At 39.2% G+C, this 19,360-nt stretch overlaps 1 protein-coding gene across 1 annotated transcript in view; it reads right to left on the bottom strand.

The window, feature by feature from the left end:
• The window catches only part of FCHO2 (FCH and mu domain containing endocytic adaptor 2), a 118,122-nt gene extending 101,937 nt beyond the window's left edge, over window positions 1-16,185 (bottom strand). Inside the window, exon 1 of the mRNA XM_081090047.1 lies at window positions 15,589-16,185. Coding sequence (XP_080946173.1) covers window positions 15,589-15,621 — 33 coding nt within the window. The 5' untranslated portion in view covers window positions 15,622-16,185. The remainder of the gene's footprint in view (window positions 1-15,588) is intronic.
• Between the last annotated feature and the right edge of the window lie 3,175 nt (window positions 16,186-19,360).

Raw genomic sequence — 19,360 nt, 5'->3', positions numbered from 1 at the left:
TTTAAAGGCAAAAATGGAAAAGAGCTGAGAGTGAAGGGCTATTTAAACCAGCACCCAGACCTAGCTGGTTTACCTCAGTGGACAGAGTGTCAGCCTGTGGACTGAAGGGTCCCAGGTTCGATTCTGATCAAGGGCACATGCCCAGGTTGTGGGCTCGATCCCCAAGGTTGTTTGAAAGAAAGAAAAAGAGAAGTTGGGAGGTTCCCTTTTTCTCTTGAAGAGTAGTTTTGCTTGGTTTTGTCTTTTCTTAACAAATTGGTTCTTGCTACCTCAATTTCTGAAAGTTGGTATCTTCCTAATAAAAGCAATATGTTTTTAAATTTCAGTTTGAAATAGCTGTAGATTTATAGGAAATGGCTGAAAAATGTACAGGAAGGTTTTACATATAAGCAAGATTTTGTTTTCTAAATTGGTCAAATCTTATTCAGTTAGAAAAGTCAGCTTTCCCTAACAGTTGAATATGGTTGCTATTTATGTTCATTGGTAACAGATGACTGCAGAAATCATAATGACCCATTCTTCTATGGAGGCCTGATCCTGCTTTTTCTTTTTTTAGGTAAAAAAAGTAAATTGGATTGAATTAAAAAGGAAGGTGCAAAACAGTATCCCTAATCGAATTTCATTTTCTCTGAAAAAAACAACATGTTGTATATACAGGGTTGGGCAAAAGTAGGTTTATAGTTGTGAGTATGCAAAACGCAGTTTAATCTTGAATTATTATTTATTAACTACTTTATTATTTTCCATATGAACAACTGTAAACCTCTGCCCCACCTTGTACTTATACAAAACGAGTCTAAAAGCATATACAGCAAACTATAACAGCAAATTATTTCTGGAAAGTGGAATAATGAGCATAGACTAACTTTCCAATAAAAAAATAAACCAAGTCTTCAATATATAAGAGTTAAGAGCTATCATGACAGTTTTAAAATGCAATTTTCTTCCAAGTACACCACAACTATTGATATCAAATTTTGCTTATCAATGACTGTTTTTTTCCTTCTGCTCAAATTTTTAAATTATTCCTTTTTTACAGCAGTTTTATTGAGATATAATTCACACACCATATAATTCACCCATTTAAAATCTGTACACTGTAATAACTTTTAGGATATTTATAGAGTTGTGCAACCATCACCACAATCATTGTTAGAACATTATTGTCACCCACCCAAGCAAACAAAAAAACCCCATATCCACATACAGGCATACCTCAGAGATACTGTGTGTTCAGTTCCAGACCATTGCAACAAACTGAGTATCGCAAAAAAAACAAGTCGTAAGCTTTATGCTGGTGGAGGGACTTGCCTCCAATTTATAAAAAATACAACATCTGTGAAGTGCAATAAAGCAAAGCACAAAATGAGGTACACCTGTGATTAGATTTTTAAGAGTATTTACTAATCAGTGATGAGCTTCTTTTCAGGTGGTTAATTCATTAGTTTAACAAGTAAATACATATGTCCACAAAGACATCTGTACAAGAATGTTTATAGCAACATTAATCATAATAGCCAAAAGATGGAAACAACCCAAAAGTCCATTACCTGACAAATGAATAAACAAAATGTGATATAGCCTTGAACTAGAATATTATTCAGCCATAAAAGGAATAAAGCTCTGATATATGCAACAACACTGATTAACCCCGAAAACATTATGCTAAGAGAAAAAAGCCAATCACACAAGACCACATACTGTAATGATTCCATTCATTTTAAAAGTCCAGAATAAAAAAATAAAGAGAAAATAGATTAATAGGTTGCTTGGAGGTTGGAGGTAATGTAAGGGATGATAAACGGTACCGGATTTCTTTTTGAGGTAATAAAAATGGTTTTAAATTGATGATGGTTGTAAATATTATCAAAATTGACTGTGAATATTACCAACAACCACTGAACTGTATACTTTAATGAGTGGATTACATGGCATGTAAAATATAGCTCAATAACATTACCCAAAAAGTTCAGCAAATAATATTATCTTCTTTAATCAATAAATTCTTGCAGAGAAACTTTTCAGTATTAACCGACAAAAACATTAACACCATTGCTGGCCCAAGGAGAACAACTGCTAAGAAGGTTTGCACAAGATAGCATCTTTTATCTGCTCATCTTAATGCACTTTACAAAGAGGTATCACTTTCACAGAACATCCACTACCTTCGACCTAGGGCAAATAAAATTGTCCTATAATCCAATATAAATAAGTTTTAAAAAACTCTGGATAGCCCAGTGTTATCAGTGGTTGAGCATGGAGGTCAGAGTTTGTTTCCCCGGCAGGGAAGATGCCTGGTTTGTCGGCTTGTTCCCGGGGGAGGGGGGGGGGGGAAGGGGGGGGGGCGTGCAAGAGGCAGCTGATCAACAATGATTCTCTCATCATTGTTCCTGTCTCTTTCTCCCTCTCCCTTCCTCCCTGAAATCAATGAAAACATTTTTTTAAATCTTTGTATATTCCTAGTATGAAGTAAAAAAAAAAGTTTTGCCATCCTTTGAAGATGAAAGCCCAGAATCATACTTCCTCTTACCACTCCAATTTAACTAAGACTACTACAGTTAACAGTTTGATGTATTATCAGTCCAGATTCCTTTTCTCATACATATAGTAACATGCTACAATTTAATATGAAAATGAGGTCTATGCATATTGTCTTAGACCTAAATTATCATCTGAACTGAAATTTAACTGAAAAGATAACCTAAGTAAGGTCACAAGTCACTGAAAATGTTCAGATTTTTCCTAGCCTAATACAGTCTACAAGTAAGACATCCTTGAAATATCAAATTAAAAAGTTTAAATAAATCATCAAACTTATTTTAGAAATCCAAAGGCACCTTTATCTTTTTCTGGTTGATTTTGTAGCACAACTTTATACCTAAAGTTTTTTAATAGATTATAAAATACAATCTAACATATTTCCACTTGAAAAGAAATGAATATCTCTATTTAAACGGCTATGAAATTCCCATTTTAACTAAAATGGAATTCAAATACCTAGGTTTTAAGAGCCACAAAAATAGTAGAAAAGCATAAAGCTATAAACCCCACAGATTTTTAATTTATTGATTTTAGAGAGAAAAGAAGGGAGAGAAACATCGATTTGTTGTTCCATGTATTTATGCATTCATTGGTTGCTTCTTGTGTGCGCCCTGCTTGGAGAGCAAACCTGCAACACTGGCATATCAGGATGATGCTCTAACCAACTGAGCTACCCAACTAAGCTACTGGCCAGGGTAAACCCCACAGATTATAGTTAATGGTTTGAAACTTCAAAGAATCTTTTAAGGGCAACAGTAAGTTAAACACTTCAATTTTGATGAGTCCAAGAGCTGAAAAGTAGGCAAAAGATAAAGTGTAGACTGTATGAATTAAAAAGTTGATTTTACCCATTTTCTTTTTCAATTAAAAAAATATATATTTGGGGGGGAGGGAAGAGAAAGGTCAGGAGTTACTGTCATGTGAATAACAACAACATGCCTAACCTTCCTCTGAACTCCAGACAGCTTAAATAAATAAATGTCACTTCCTACCTCTCTATATTCTTTTACTCTAGCATTTACCATTTATTAGCTAACCTTGGATAAGTCACTGCAAAGTATAGCATTAATACATTTCTGATGGTCTCACTTTATTTGACTTCTCTGAAAAACAAAATAAAACATTTAACCAATTCTGAAGATACTCTTTCTCCTTTGACGAATGGCCCCTCTACTGAAGAAGCTTCCAGACCAGGGGTGGGCAAACTTTTTTACTTGAGGGCCACAATGGGTTCTTAAACTGGACCGGAGGGCCGGGACAAAAGCATGGATGGAGTGTTTGTGTGAACTAATATAAATTCAAAGTAAACATCATTACATAAAAGGGTACGGTCTTTTTTTTTCAATAGTTTTATTCATTTCAAACGGGCCGGATACGGCCCGCAGGCCGTAGTTTGCCCACCCCTGTTCTAGACCAGCGGTTCTCAACCTGTAGGTCACGACCCCTTTGGGAGTCGAATGACCCTTTCACAGGGGTCACCTAAGACCATTGGAAAACACATATATAATTACAAATTGTTTTTGTGATTAATCACTATGCTTTAATTATGTTCAATTTGTAACAATGAAAATACATCCTGCATATCAGATATTTACATTATGATTCGTAACAGTAGCAAAATTACAGTTATGAAGTAACAATGAAAATAATTTTATGGTTGGGGGTCACCACAACATGAGGAACTGTATTAAAGGGTCGCGGCATTAGGAAGGTTGAGAACCACTGTTCTAGACACTTTTGATAGGAATTCAACAAATATACAATGACAGCCTTCCAGTACCATTTTTGCCTTAAAAACTGCTAGGAAAAAAAGAATAAAACATATTCAAGCTGTTTTTCACACATGATCACTAAAAGGATTCTGCAGAACTATTGACAAGATATTACTAAAGCAAAAAAAAACCAAACTGATTATAATATGTAAAATGACGCCAAAGCCGGTTTGGCTCAGCGGATAGAGCATCAGCCTGCGGACTGAAAGGTCCCAGGTTCGATTCCGGTCAAGGGCGTGTACCTGGGTTGCGGGCACATCCCCAGTAGGAGATGTGCAGGAGGCAGCTGATCGGTGTTTCTCTCTCATCGATGTTTCTAACTCTCTATCTCTCTCTCTTCCTCTCTGTAAAAAATCAATAAAATATAAAAAAAAAAAAAAAATGAACCCAGTCAATGTGGCTCAGTGGTTGGGCATCGACCTATGAACCAGGAGGTCACGGTTGATTCTTGGTCAGGACATATGCCCAGGTTGCTGGCTCTGGTTCCTACTGGGGGGCATGCAGGAGGCAGCTGATCAATGATTCTCTTTCATCATTGATGTTTCTATCTCCCTTTCCCTCTCCCTTCCTCTCTGAAATCAATAAAAATATTTTTTTAAAAAAATGTATGTAGAATGAGCACTGCTCAGCAGTCAAAACTACTCAGCGCAGGTGCAAAAGTTACTCAAACACATTTGTTGGTTGACTGATGAGTTTTAATTATAACTCACCTCTTCCCAGTTAGTTAAATCCTTAAAGCCATCTAATAAATATTATATATGGATTCTACAAAAATAACAGATGCAAACAGTTGAGAGATAATTTTCATTTTTATATCTTTCAAATTTTCTGTAATCTGTAAAAAATGTAATTTTCATTACTCTCAAAATGAAAATAATAAAACTTAACAAGTTCAGCTTTCTCAAAAACTCTTCAAGCTATACTTGCATAGACACTGAAGGCTACCACTTAAACTGGCATCCTGTATACATTAGTACTTAAATCTCAAGTCCTCATAATGCTTAAGTGAAAAAACAAAACTAGAAGTAACCTAAATGTCCAAAGGGACGGGTTTTTTAAAAAAAATTATGGCCTCTCTATTCCACGGAAACCTATGGAGTCACTAAAAACATATTCAAGAATACTTAATCACATGAGAAAAATGCTTGGTATCATTTGAAAATTATAAGATACAAAACTATATAGTATCCCTAACCGGATTGGCTCAGTGGATAGAGCGTCAACCTGTGGACTCAAGGGTCCCAGGTTCGATCCCGGTCAAGGGCATGTACCTTGGTTGTGGGCACAACCCCAGCAGGGAGTGTGCAGGAGGCAGCTGATCAATGTTTCTCTCTCATTGATGTTTCTAACTCTCTATCCCTCTGCCTTCCTCTCTGTAAAAAATCAATAAAATATATTTTTTTTAAAAAAAAGACTTTAAAAAAACAACTGTATAGTAGAACCCATTTAAAATTTCATATTTCTAAGTATCTTAGAGGATAGATTCTATCCGATAGAGGGAAAGGCTATAGGTAATTTTTACTTCTGTATTCTTCTGTTTTACCTATCTATATAATAAAACCCTAATATGCAAATCGACCAAACGGCAGAAGACCAGCGGAACGACCAGTCACTATGATGCGCACTGAACAAGGCAGGAGCTGCACCCTGACGGTCAGTGGGCTCCCACTGGGGGAGCGTCACTCAGCCAGAAACCAGACTCATGGCTGGTGAGCGCAGCGGCAGTGGCGGGAGCACTAAGGAGCAGTGAGCCAGCGGCAAGGAGCAGTAAGCAGGTGGGTGCTAAGGAGCAAGGGGTCCCAGACTGCGAGAGGAGGAAGGCCAGGCTGAGGAACCCTCCCGCCCCCCTGCCCCAGAGCATGAATTTCGTACACCGGGCCTCTAGTTACATCATAATTATGGTTATAATTAAAAGGAAAAACCATCTTCACTGGCTGTTGTTTCACCCAACTAAAAACTAACATTTTTTAGTTTTAAGACCCCAGCACCACCAATTTGCTTTACTTATATTGAACCTTCCTTCCCTAAAGCCAAGCAAGCATGCTTGTCAATATTTTCCATAATTTTTTAAAATATATTTTTATTGATTTCAGAGAAGTAGGGAGAGATAGAAACATCAATGATGAGAGAGAATCACTGATCAGCTGTTTCCTGCACAACCCCCACTAGAGATCTAGCCCATACCCAGGCATGTGCCTTGACTAGGAATTGAACCGTGATCTTCTGGTTCATAGGCGGACATTCAATCACTGAGCCACACCAGCTGTAATTTTTAATCCTGAAATTCCATCAAGGAACATGTTTGTGCCTCAAGAACTGATGGAATTATGTGCCTCATCTTCATCACAGTTCACTAATCACTTCCCAATTTAATCCTCTCTGACTGGTCATTCCAGCAACATTCTCTATCTAGCATCTTCATCAATAGATACAACTATACATCTCAGTTGCTGTTTTTGTTTCTCCCATATCTGACCAACGTATGCTAACTTCTGTGGACCCAATTGTTATTAAAATTCTTCAAACTCTAATATTCTTTAATTTTTCCACACTAGGTAAATTAAAAGCCAATCCATTAATCCCTTTCCATTATAAATCTGTATAACACCGTATTTCTATAGGGATTTCTTAGGATTAATTGTTCTAGAATTATGAAATCAGGACGAATTTCATAATTTCAAAAGATACCCCATGACTCAAAAAAACTACTTCCAAAGGGCTTAGGCTAGCCAAATATGCAGGATGATACAAAGCATACCTGTTCTCCCATGCCTTTGCCTAAATAATTTAAGTAGTTCTGAAGGGATTAGAGTATTTAGGATTTAGTGTGCAGGGCCAGAAAAGAACCCAGACAGAAAATGTTTATCCTTTCCATATCAGTGCTCTAAAATCCTTCCCCTGAATTAAATTTATGCAGACTAAATCAGTATTAATTTCTTACTTTCAAATTCCTCCTAGATTAAGGCAAAAAAATACAAAATAACCATCCCTCCACCCCCACCCCCACCCAAAAATCCAAGGACTTCAAAAAATTTGGTGCCATCTAAAATACTGTAATTTTATAATGTCTGCCCATCAAGTCTACTTGAACCTAGTTAGATGAAATCTGTAGTTTGCATTTTCATAGCCTGTTGCAGTTGAAAACAATTTGGGCACGGCTAACTGGCTGTTATAAAATTATACATTTTAATTTAGTGGATGTTACTTGCTTTTATATACATAGGTTATCTCAGGAAAGCTATATAAGAAATTGGTAACAGTGATTGCTTTTGGGGAGATCTTGATGACAGAAGAAAAGGAAATTTTTTTTTATACTGTATTTATTTCCTTTTGTAACTTGAATACTAAACTGTGTAAATTTCACAAATCTGTTCATGTAGATATGTAAATATACATACATATATACTTTTTGAATTTTAATATGCCATCTGATGGGATCATATCCTAAGCAGGTACTCCAAACTATAATATTTGGAAATTTCAAGTAATAGAAAGTCTATATCCTGGGTTTCTATGGTCACTTCAACTAATTTTTTAAAGACATACATTTTTAAATAACCCCAAAGAATGTGTGTGTGTGTGTATATATGTGGTTATTAGTCTCTCATCTAAGATACTAAATTTATATAAAATAATCAAGCAAAATTATAACGTTTGGATTCCAATGTCCTATTAATAGCAATTCCAGGTGTTTTGTTTTGTTTTGAATATATTTTATTGATTTTTCACAGAGAGGAAGGGAGAGGAATAGAGAGTTAGAAACATTGATGAGAGAGAAACATCGATCAGCCGCCTCCTGCACACCCCCTACTGGGGATGTGCCCGCAACCAAGGTACATGCCCTCTACCGGAATTGAACTCGGGACCCTTCAGTCCGCAGGCCGACGCTCTATCCACTGAGCCAAACCGGTTAGGGCGCAATTCCAGGTTTTTAAAAATCATTTTAATCCTCTGTTCATCCATGTAATCACATATCAAATTTTAGATATGTAACCAAGTGCTCTAATTTTATTTAAAAACTTAAGTATGACAATACTAGTGAAATCAACAGACAAATGGAATGAAATTCTTGTACTGGTTAATCAGTAAAAGAAATAAGGAAAAGAAATAAGGAAAAACTTCAGGATAAATATACCTAAGATAATTGTTCATTCTTGATGTGCTGATTGGAGATAATCTTTGGAAAAAGTTACCTAAGTAAAAATGTCAGTTTACCACAATGTGATGTATGTTAAAGAATACTTGCTGTCTTTCAGAAAATGCTGCACAGCTTATATAGGTTAGTTCTACTATGTAAAATGAGATTTATAAGGTATTTCATCAAATATGTTGTGCTTACTTATTTTACCCCTTCAATAATTATCAATCACCTATGCCCAGCAGGTGTGGCTCAGACCCATGCCTCAAGAGGTCTCAGGTTCCATTCCAGGTCAGAGGCATGCAGGAGGCAGCCAATCAATATTTCTCTCTCATCAATGATTGTATCTCTCCCTTCCTTTCTAAAAAAATCAATAAAAACATATGAAAATAATTATAACCTATGAAATCCATTTGTTTAAAAAAAATTTTTAACTCCTGAATTTAATAATCTGAATTTATACAAAACCATGAAGCTAATTTAATAACTAATACAATGCTTACATAGAGAATCTCGAAAGTATTATTAACTGGTACTCAACTCTTAGAGAATGAAACAGCATATCAAGACGCTTTCTCATTGTAATATTTGTTGATATCGTTTTTAAGTTATACAATCTTCTGATGAGCTAACAGCTGATATTAAAGACAATAGTGTAGTATCTGCTATGAATATTATTTGCTGTCCAATTTTAGTAGAAAAGAAAAACATTTTCAGCTTGATTATCAATGGCACTATACTTTGTGGCAAAAAATGACTTATTAACAACAAAACACCTGTTGTGTAGGAAGTTCGAATATATTTTTCTCTTTAAACTATAGTATTAAGTAAAAGAATTTGTAACGTAGCATAAACTTTAAGTCAGTGGTTCTCAACCTTCCTAATGCCCCAACCCTTTAATACAGTTCCTCATGTTGTGGTGACCCCCAATTTCATTGTTACAAATTGAACATAATTAAAGCATACCCAAAGCAATCTATAAATTCAATGCACTTCCCATTAAAAGACCAACAGCATATTTCACAGACCTAGAACGAACTCTCCAAAAATTCATCTGGAATTTAAAAAGACCCCGAATAGCTGCAGCGATCCTGAGAAAGAAGAACAAAGTAGGTGGGATCTCAATACCAGATATCAAGCTGTATTACAAAGCCATTGTTCTCAAAACCACCTGGTACTGGCACAAAAACAGACATATAGATCAATGGAATAGAATAGAGAATCCAGAAATCGACCCGAACCAATATTCTCAATTAATATTTGACAAAGGAGGCAAGAACATACAATGGAGCCAAGATAGTCTCTTCAATAAATGGTGTTGGGAAAATTGGACAGATACATGCAAAAAAATGAAACTAGACCACCAACTTACACCATATACAAAAATAAACTCAAAATGGATAATTGACTTAAATGTAAGACAGGAAACCATAAAAATACCAGAGGAATCCAAAGGCAACAAAATCTCGGACATATGCCGAAGCAATTTCTTCACTGATACAGCTCCTAGGGCATTGGAAACTAAAGAGAAAATAAACAAATGGGCCCTGACCGCTTTGGCTTGGTGGATAGAGCGTCGGCCTGTGGACTGAAAGGTCCCAGGTTCGATTCCGGTCAAGGGCATGTACCTTGGTTGCGGGCACATCCCCAGGAGGGGGTGTGCAGGAGGCAGCTGATTGATGTTTCTCTCTCATCGATGTTTCTTTTTTCTTTCTTTTTTTTTTAATATATTTTATTGATTTTTTACAGAGAGAAAGGGAGAGAGATAGAGAGTTAGAAACATCGATGAGAGAGAAACATCGATCAGCTGCCTCCTGCACATCTCCTACTGGGGATGTGCCCGAAACCCAGGTACATGCCCTTGACCGGAATCGAACCTGGGACCCCTCAGTCCGCAGGCCGATGCTCTATCCACTGAGCCAAACCGGTTTCGGCAATGTTTCTAACTCTCTATCCCTCTCCCTTCCTCTCTTTAAGAAATCAATAAAATATATTTTAAAAAAATAAAAATAAACAAATGGGACTACATCAAAATAAAAAGCTTCTGCACAGCAAAAGAAATCATCAACAAAACAATAAGAAAGCCCACTGCATGGGAGAACATATTTGCCAATGTTATCACCAGTAAGGGTTTAATCTCCGACATTTATAGGGAACTCATACAACTTAACAAAAGGAAGATAAACAATCCAATCAAAAAATGGGCAAAGGACCTATATAGACACTTTTCAAAAGAGGACATTCAGAAAGCCAGGAGACATATGAAAACATGCTCAAAGTCACTAATCATCCGAGAGATGCAAATCAAAACAACAATGAGGTATCATCTCACACCTGTCAGAATGGCTATCATCAACAAATCAACAAATGACAAGTGCTGGAGAGGATGCGGAGAAAAGGGAACACTCGTGCACTGCTGGTGGGAATGCAGACTGGTGCAGCCACTATGGAAGACAGTATGGAGTTTCCTCAAAAAGTTAAAAATGGAACTCCCATTTGACCCAGTGATCCCACTTCTAGGAATATATCCCAAGAAGTCAGAAACACCAATCAGAAAGGATATATGCACCCCTATGTTCATAGCAGCACAATTCACCATAGCTAAGATTTGGAAACAGCCTAAGTGCCCATCAGCAGATGAGTGGATTAAAAAACTGTGGTACATCTACACAATGGAATACTACGCTGTGGTAAAAAAGAAGGAACTCTTGCCTTTTGCAACAGCTTGGATGGAACTGGAAAGCATTTTGCTAAGTGAAATAAGCCAGTCAGAGAAAGATAAATACCACATGATCTCACTCAATTGTGGACTATAGAGAACAACATAGACTGATGAACAGGGACAGATCCAAAGACAGAGAAACAGCAATCAGACTATTAATCCCCAGAGGGAAAGTAGGGGAGTGTGGGGGTAAGGGGAAGAGATCAACCAAAGGACTTGTATGCATGCATATAAGCCAAACCAATGGACATGGACAACAGGGGGATGAGAGCATGAGGGGGGGGGGGGGGGGGGCGGCGTTGGGGAGGGGGTTAATGGGAGGGAATGAGGACACATTTGTAATTCCTTAACTAATAAAGAATTTAAAGATAAAGAAAAAAAAAGGAAAAAAAAGATAAAAACAATATGTAATTATATATGTGTTTTCTTAGGGTTTTAAGCGACCCCTGTGAAGGGGTCGTCACCCACAGGTTGAGAACCGCTGCTTTAAGTTAAGAAACACCATACTTTAAAGACTTAAAGGCAGGATGTGCTGCTTTCAAAAAAGCTTGAAGAAAGTTTGAATGGATGAGTCAAACTTTCCTCTAATAAAATGCCACAACAAAAGGTTTGTCTTTTTATATGTAGAGCAAAAAAACAATTAATAGGTTGTTTGGTTACAAATCGAAAACTTGAAAGATTCTCACTCTGACAAGTTTTATTCTGTTTTGACAGTGTCACTTTAAACATTCGGAAAGAAACGTGAAGTTAATTGTAAGTTCTCTATTTTAAGAAATTATTTTAAACCCTGGTCGAGTAGCTCAGTTGGTTAGAGCACCGTTCCCATACACCAAAGTTGCCCATTCCATTCCCAGTCAGGGCACACACAAGAATCAACCAATGAATGCATAAATAAGTGGAACAACAAGTCTACATTTCTCTCTCTCTCTCTCTCTCTCGAATAAAAAATATTTTTTAGAAAATTATTTTATAAATGATCCTAAAATATGTAAATCTTTAAGTTGTTGTTTTAAACAGACAGCTATCAAATTATCAAAAGTTATTTAGTTCCTAGACATTCTTAGTTCATTTAACCCTCCTTAGGAGCTTTTTAAGCTCTAATTTAGAGCTTTTCAGCCCCAATCCTAATCTTGAAAGTAAAATAAAATACAGTCTATTTTAACTATTTGTACTCAATAGTGAAATGAAGGCAAAGACTGCAACATAAATTAGGCTTGAGATTCACTATAGATTTCAGATGGCGAAATTTATTCCTCTTTTAAGAGACACAAAAAAGGATACCTACACCAAACTTGTACAAATGTGTTTATAGAAGTATTATTCATAATAGCCAAGAACATCAAACAAGGCTATGTCCAAATCTCAGTTAACAGAAAACAAAAGATAACTTTAAAATGCTAGTATATAATTTGTAATTAAGTTCAACTTTCAAAACACATTCATGCATCAAAAATGTGCAAAACATTTTAAGAATGTCAATTTAAATGATTGCTAATTGCTATTGTAAAACCTAAATTCTAAAACTGATAGGCTAAATCAAAAATTCATATGGAAATGCAAGGGATCCAGAATAGACAAAATAATCCTGAACAAGAACAAAGTTGGAAGACTCATACTCCTGATTCCAAACTTACTACAGAGCTATAGTAATCAAAACAAGGTAGTACTAACGTAAGACAATGGAATACAACTAAAAATCCAAAGATAAACCCATACATGTATGCCCAACAATTTCGACAAGGATGCCAAGACTATTCAATGAAGAGAGAAGATGCTTTTCTTTCTTTCTTTTTTTTAAATATATTTGTATTGATTTCAGAGAGGAAGAGAGAGGGAGAGATAGAAACATCAATGATGAGAGAGAATCATTGACCAGCTGCCTCCTGCACGCCCCCCCTACTGGGTGGGGATGGAGACCGGAATCAAACCCAGGCCAACAGTCTACCCAATGAGCCAAACCAGCTAGGGCAAAAAAGGATGCTTTTCAACAAATGGTGCTGGGACAACTAGATATTCACATGCAAAGAATGAAATTGGACCTCTTGCTCCTACCACACACACAAATTAACTTCAAATGGATCATAGACCTAAACATAAGAGCAAAAGCTATAAAAACCCACAGAAGAAAACAATGGAATTAAATCTTTGTGATCTTGGAGAGTATCTGAGATCTTGCTCCACAGCATATGTTGCCAGTTTGGCTGAAATAAACTCTTATAAAAAAACCCTCCCCCCTCCCCCAAATCTTTGTGACCTTGGTCTAGGAAAGACTTCTTAGATAAACAACAAAAGCATAACTGATAACAGAAAAATTAGGACTTCAAGACCATCAAAATTAAAAATGTCTGTGCTTCAAAGTACACCATCAAGAAAATGAAAAAGACAACCCACAGAATGGGAGAAACTACTTACAAAGTCATATATCTAATAGGAGACATGTACCCAGAATATAAAAAAAGACTCTTACAACTCAATAATAAAAAGACAAACCAATCTAAAAATGGGCAATGAATCTAACCATTTTGCCAAAGAAAATACATAAATGAGCAATAAGCACATTAAAAGATGTTCAACATCATTAGCCACCACAGAAATGCAAATCAAAACCACAATGAGATACTACTTCATATCCATCCACTGTAATGAAAAGGACAGATAACTAGCATTGTCCAGCACGTGGAAAAATTGGAACCCTCAGACATTGATAGTGGAATTGTAAAATAGTGCTGCCACTCTGGAAAAGTTTGGTGGCTCCTTGAAATATTAAACAGAGAATTACCGTGTGAACCAGCAATCCCATTTCCAAAAGAAATGAACATATATGTGCACACAAAAACTTGTAACGAAGTGTTCATAGCAGCATTATTCATAATAGCCAAAAAGTAGAAACAACCAAATGTCCATCACTGGTAATGGATAAATAAAATGTCATATATATATATATATATATATATATATATATATATATATATGTAAAAAATGGAATTCTTAGCCATATAATGGAACCAAGTACTGACACTTGCATGCTACATCATGGATGAACCTGGAAACAAGCTAAAAGAAGCCAGTCACAAAGGACCACATATATGACCCCATTTATTTAATATGCTCAGAACAGATAAATCTGCAGAGGCAAAGATATACCAATTAGTTGCTGAGGTATGAGGAAAATGAGTAGTGACTGCTAATGGATACAGGGATTCTTTCTGAAGTGATAAAATTGTTCTAAAATTCACTGTGGCGATGTCTGCACAACTCTATAAATATACAAAAAAAATCCTTGAATTGTAACAGTTGAATGGGTGTATTGTATGGTACGTTTTGGGGGGGGGGGGGACACCTTATGTGTAGTATTTATGTTGCTTGGACAACAAGGTAGATACAAAACCAATAACTATGAACTGATTTGATTACTAAACAAGTTCATCCCTGAGACACTTAGAAATAAGTATTTAAGGCACAATCCTGATTCGCTGGAAGATTACTCCTTTAAATATTTCTAAATCTTAACATGGAACTGCAGTACTTGCAACTGTCAAGACATAAAATGAGATTCACCCGAGACACCGGGGTAAACACGTTCCTTTCCTGTCCATGGCTGAACTGTACTTCCCATGACAGCAAACAATAACCGCGGCGCACACTCCACGGGAGGGAGAAGCCCTTCCCACAAGAACCTAATCCTAACACTGAGCTACCAGCGGGGTGTGGAGAGAATGAGGAAGGGGAGGGAGCACGAGGCAAGGGGAAGCCTCGGTGCACTTAAGCCCCAGGAATCCAGGAACATTAAACTCCACTTTTATACGCTTTGTGGGCAGGCCCAGAGGCAAAGTCCTGGGCGCTGACCGCGAGCCCAACTGCGAAGCCGAGAGGAAATGCTGCGCCGGCCCCAGCGCGCACGGGGTTTCGTGTGGACATGGTGGGGGGCCAAAGGGCTCAGATGGGGGCCTGCGGGGCGGGCAGGAGGCGCGCTCCCTCCACCCGGCCGGGGCCCGCGCTCGTCCTCCGCGCGCAGCTGGGAGCGGCCGCGCCGCGGGCCCGTCGTGCGCCTCCCCGCCGCGAGCACGCCCGGCGCCCGGAGCCTCCGGTGGGGCCGGGTCCCGTCTCCCGCCTCATCCGGCGCTTTGTCCCAGCGCGGGCGGCGGGCGGCTCGTCCGCGTCCCCGCCCCAGGCGGAGGGGCCCGCGCTGACAGCCCTCTCTGCCCCCACTAGGGCTGCGAGCCTGCGAGTCCGGGCAGCCGCCGACTTGTCGCCCGCCGGGCTTCATCCAGGCGGGACCCAGCAGCCGGCGGTCCGAGGACTCGCCCAGCCCGCGGAGCCGACGCCGCCGCGGCCCCAAGCGCGCCCAGGCCGAGGTCAGGCGCAGAAAGCCTTGGACTCCGAAACCCACACCATTTCCAGCATCCTCCTCTTACCCAAAAATTCTCGACGAAATGCGCCATGACCATCGTGCCGCTGCCGCCGCGCCGGGTTCTGCGTCCGCGCCCGCCCGCCGCTGTGTAAACACGGGCCCGGCCCCCACGGCGCCCCCGCCTTTCAGCGCCACCGCCTTCTTCCCAGAGCCCAGCCCGCACCCTCCAGGGCGCATGCGCCACCTAGCGGCCGCCGCTGCGGGGCGAACTCTTGGACGCCGCGGCCAGGGCGCGCATGCGCCCCGCGTCCCATCCCGGGGTTTAGTCCCCTCTGCTATCCCTGGCGCGGGCGGGGCTCGCCTGAGCGTTCTCTTGGGAATGGTGGGGAGCTGGTCTGCGAGGACTCAGCGGGGAGGCTGCCCGCACCCTTTGCGGCGCGATGGGTACTGGCCCAGCGACTGAGCTGAGAAGGGCCGTGGAGCCGGTAGCCTGGCTGCCCGCTCTCTTTCTCCCCCCAAGACTCGCCTCCCCCGCTTCGAGGATCCCGAGGACCCCGGTGGATGCCAAGTCTGAGCCAGCTGGAATGGAGGAAACTTGGCCGTGAGCCACCTGGAGGGGACTCTGAGAAACCTTTGGTCAACAGGGTGCCTTTCCTTGACCGGGAACTAAGAACCAAAACAAAACTTTCCGAGGCCGGAAAAGGAGGAAACGCCCAGTGTCGCCAAAGAGCCATTGGAGCTGAGCGAGACTCGGGCACCGAGTCCATGACCTCTAGCCCGCCCGCCCGGAGCGAACCGGCTGCAGGAACAAACGCAAAAGCAACGCATTGCCCTGACCCAGGCGACTTTAAAAAAAAAATCGCTGCCAGGACTTGTCCGTATAAGTCCATGGCTCTCTTAGCAACTTGCACATTTTGGAAAAAGAAACAAGTTTGAACATGCCTCAGCATAACAGAAAAACTAAATCCCCTTCCCACGCCTTGCTTCCAAAGGTTAAGGGGGGGGGGGAAATTAAGCCTTTGTGGAAAGGTCTCTAATTCACTACCACCAGGCCAGCAGCTCTTAAAGCCAACCAAGCCCCAGAAACAGTCAGGGTAGCTTCAATCATAAAAACACGTCACACCTCCTCAGATCTTGTGACTTCAAACAACATGAACACAACACTGTTTCTTCATTGGAAATTATTTTCATCCTCAGAAGTAAAAACCACATGGTGCCTCTAACGTGGATGAAACTATAAAGTGTTTGTTGAAATTGGGAATAATTGGAAAATGCTACTGTATCTTTTATGTGTATATATATATATATATATATATATATATAATTTTCTTATTAATTTGAGAGAGAAAGAGAGAGAAGCATCAATTTGTTGTTCCACTTATTTATGCATTCATTGGTTGATTCTTGGTGTGCCCTGACCAGGGATGGAATGGGCAAACTTGGCATAACCAGACGATATTCTAACCAACTGAGCTCCCCCCGGCCAGGGCCTATTTGTTTTTAAGAATATCTTTTAGCCCTGGCCAGGGAGTTCAGTTGGTTAGAAGGCCAACCAGATACACCAAGGTTGCGGGTTCCATCTCCAGTCAGGGCACATACAAGAATCAACCAATGAACACACAACTAAGTGGAAGAACAAATTGACATTTCTCTCTTCCTCTCTCTCTAAAATCAATCTATTTTTTTAAAAAAGAATATCTTTTAGAAACATATAGGATATAGTGATATAAGACATCTAGAATTTGCTTAAAAACTCATGGAGGGAGGGAGGATGACTAGGAGTATAGATGAAGTATGATTGACCATGAGTTATCCATTGTTGGAGCTAGCTAGGTAATGGAAACATGGTGGTTCACTATACTGCTCTCTTTTTGTATATGTTTGCTATTTCCTTCCTTTAGAAAGTCTTCATAATATTGTCATCAACACCTAGTTTGGGGGAAAGTCAAACTTAGAAATATGCTACAATTCTCTAAGCCATTAGTCTAGCCCTATCTTTCATCATGCTGAAGAAATTCTGGAAAAAATGCAGCTGTCTAGATCTCCATGCAAATGGGGTTGGCATTAAATTGCCTGTATCACTAAGCACTTAACTCTGGACCCATGCTTTCAAGAACCTTACATATCATAAATGCACATATTTATTTAAAAAACACCTGGGTGCCTCTGCCACTCCTGGTCTAATGTTGAACACTGGCCTACAACCATAAATACCCTCTCCCTAACCGAAGCTGTTCGGCCCCAGGGGAAAACTTCCTATCTCTTGCCTTGTGTCTTCAAATCAAAAAGTGGACTCGAACTGCACTGAAAATTTGTAGGTGGTAGAGCTGCCCGTTTCAGAGATAAGCTGCTGTGGAATTCAGGCAGAATCTGAGTAGCAGAAGTGCTTAGGTTAAAAAAAGAAAAAGAAGAAGAAGAAGAAGACAAATATTTAACTTGTGAAATTCTTCCTCTCGGCTTGAATGCCATAGATGCTCCCAGAGCAAAAGATTGTTTTGCACAGCATGGTTGTGTCAAGCACATGTTCCTTCTCTTAGTGTTCCAAATTGTGCTCCCAACGCTGACAATTTACCGTAGTACATATTCAAATGGTTGCATGTGGTACACTGGCCTCCCTTTGTACTCTTATCTCTGATCCCGTAAATATCACGTAGGCCTGCCACAAAGACAAATATCCTGTGTATTTCGGTTATTTGCAAGGTTTATTAGGGCCAGAACACCATATGCTGTAATTGTCTGGTATTTAAATTGTGGGACTTTATGGTAAATAGTTATTAAGGTTACTAAATTTCAGACAGGATGGAGCAGTAGAAAAAGAATGTGGGTGGTATCAGCCACCTTCTGTCCTCTCGAGTGAGGTTTCCAGGGATGCACATATATTCTGGCAGAGCATAGATAAGGCCCTGAGGGGTAGCTCACTCATTTGCATTGAAGTATTTGTGCCACACACACACTTACCCTTGCTTATCCAAAGAGATTCTGAAATTATTAAAAACTGACATAGATAACAGCAGTGTTCCACTCACTGCCTATAATACCTAGTACTTAAGAGTCAGTCCCTCAGTAAATGTTCAGTGAAAGAATGGATGAATGATTGAGCCTATTATAGAAATGCCCAGGTGCATGAGACTTTAGATATACAATAAATCCATTCTTCTTTTACTCATACTTTTAATTGGTGCTAGATCTTAAAACCTAAAAAACTATTATTATTTGAGTTCTACTTGATTTAATTTTCTACATTCTTTTAACTATTTTCAAAAGATTTCTTTTGGGCTTGAGTATACTTTGTAAAGGATAAGCTACCTTTTGTAATAAAAATAAAATTGAAATAATAATATTCAAGATTGGCTCTAGCAGATCTTCCATTGGAAGAGATCCCTAAACAATTTAGCCTACAAATTTTGGGTGCCTCCATCATCAGATTCATCTTCCTCTTAGAATCTCTCCCTAATTATACCTGCTATCAACATGTTGGCTTCCAGAGGATGCTGTTGGTCCCTATTAAACTGGGCCCAAGATGCATGTTATAGCCCAGAGCATACCTGGACTGCTCAAGCATAACTTGGTAAGTGGTGGCAAATAAGAGAGGGGACATTAACACAACATAACCTAAATCTAAATTCTCTAGTTTACAAAATATGGCTTGTCTCCAAGAATTGAGGGCAAAACACCCAGAGAACTTCCCTCTTTTCATCCCTTAGTTTCATCTCCCATTTCCAAACCTGGTTTACAGCTTACCGCACATTAATGAACATTTAGTTACAAAGGTCATTTCCTCATTATTTCATTTAAAACTAGTTCTATCCCAGAAGAGTTGGCAATAAAATAAAACT

The sequence above is a fragment of the Myotis nattereri genome (genome assembly GCF_964212035.1).
Source record: "Myotis nattereri genome assembly, chromosome: 4".
NCBI classification, from domain to species: domain Eukaryota; kingdom Metazoa; phylum Chordata; class Mammalia; order Chiroptera; family Vespertilionidae; genus Myotis; species Myotis nattereri.
The sequence above is the reverse complement of the archived record's forward strand: the minus strand, read 5'-3'. Positions and strand labels throughout refer to the sequence as shown.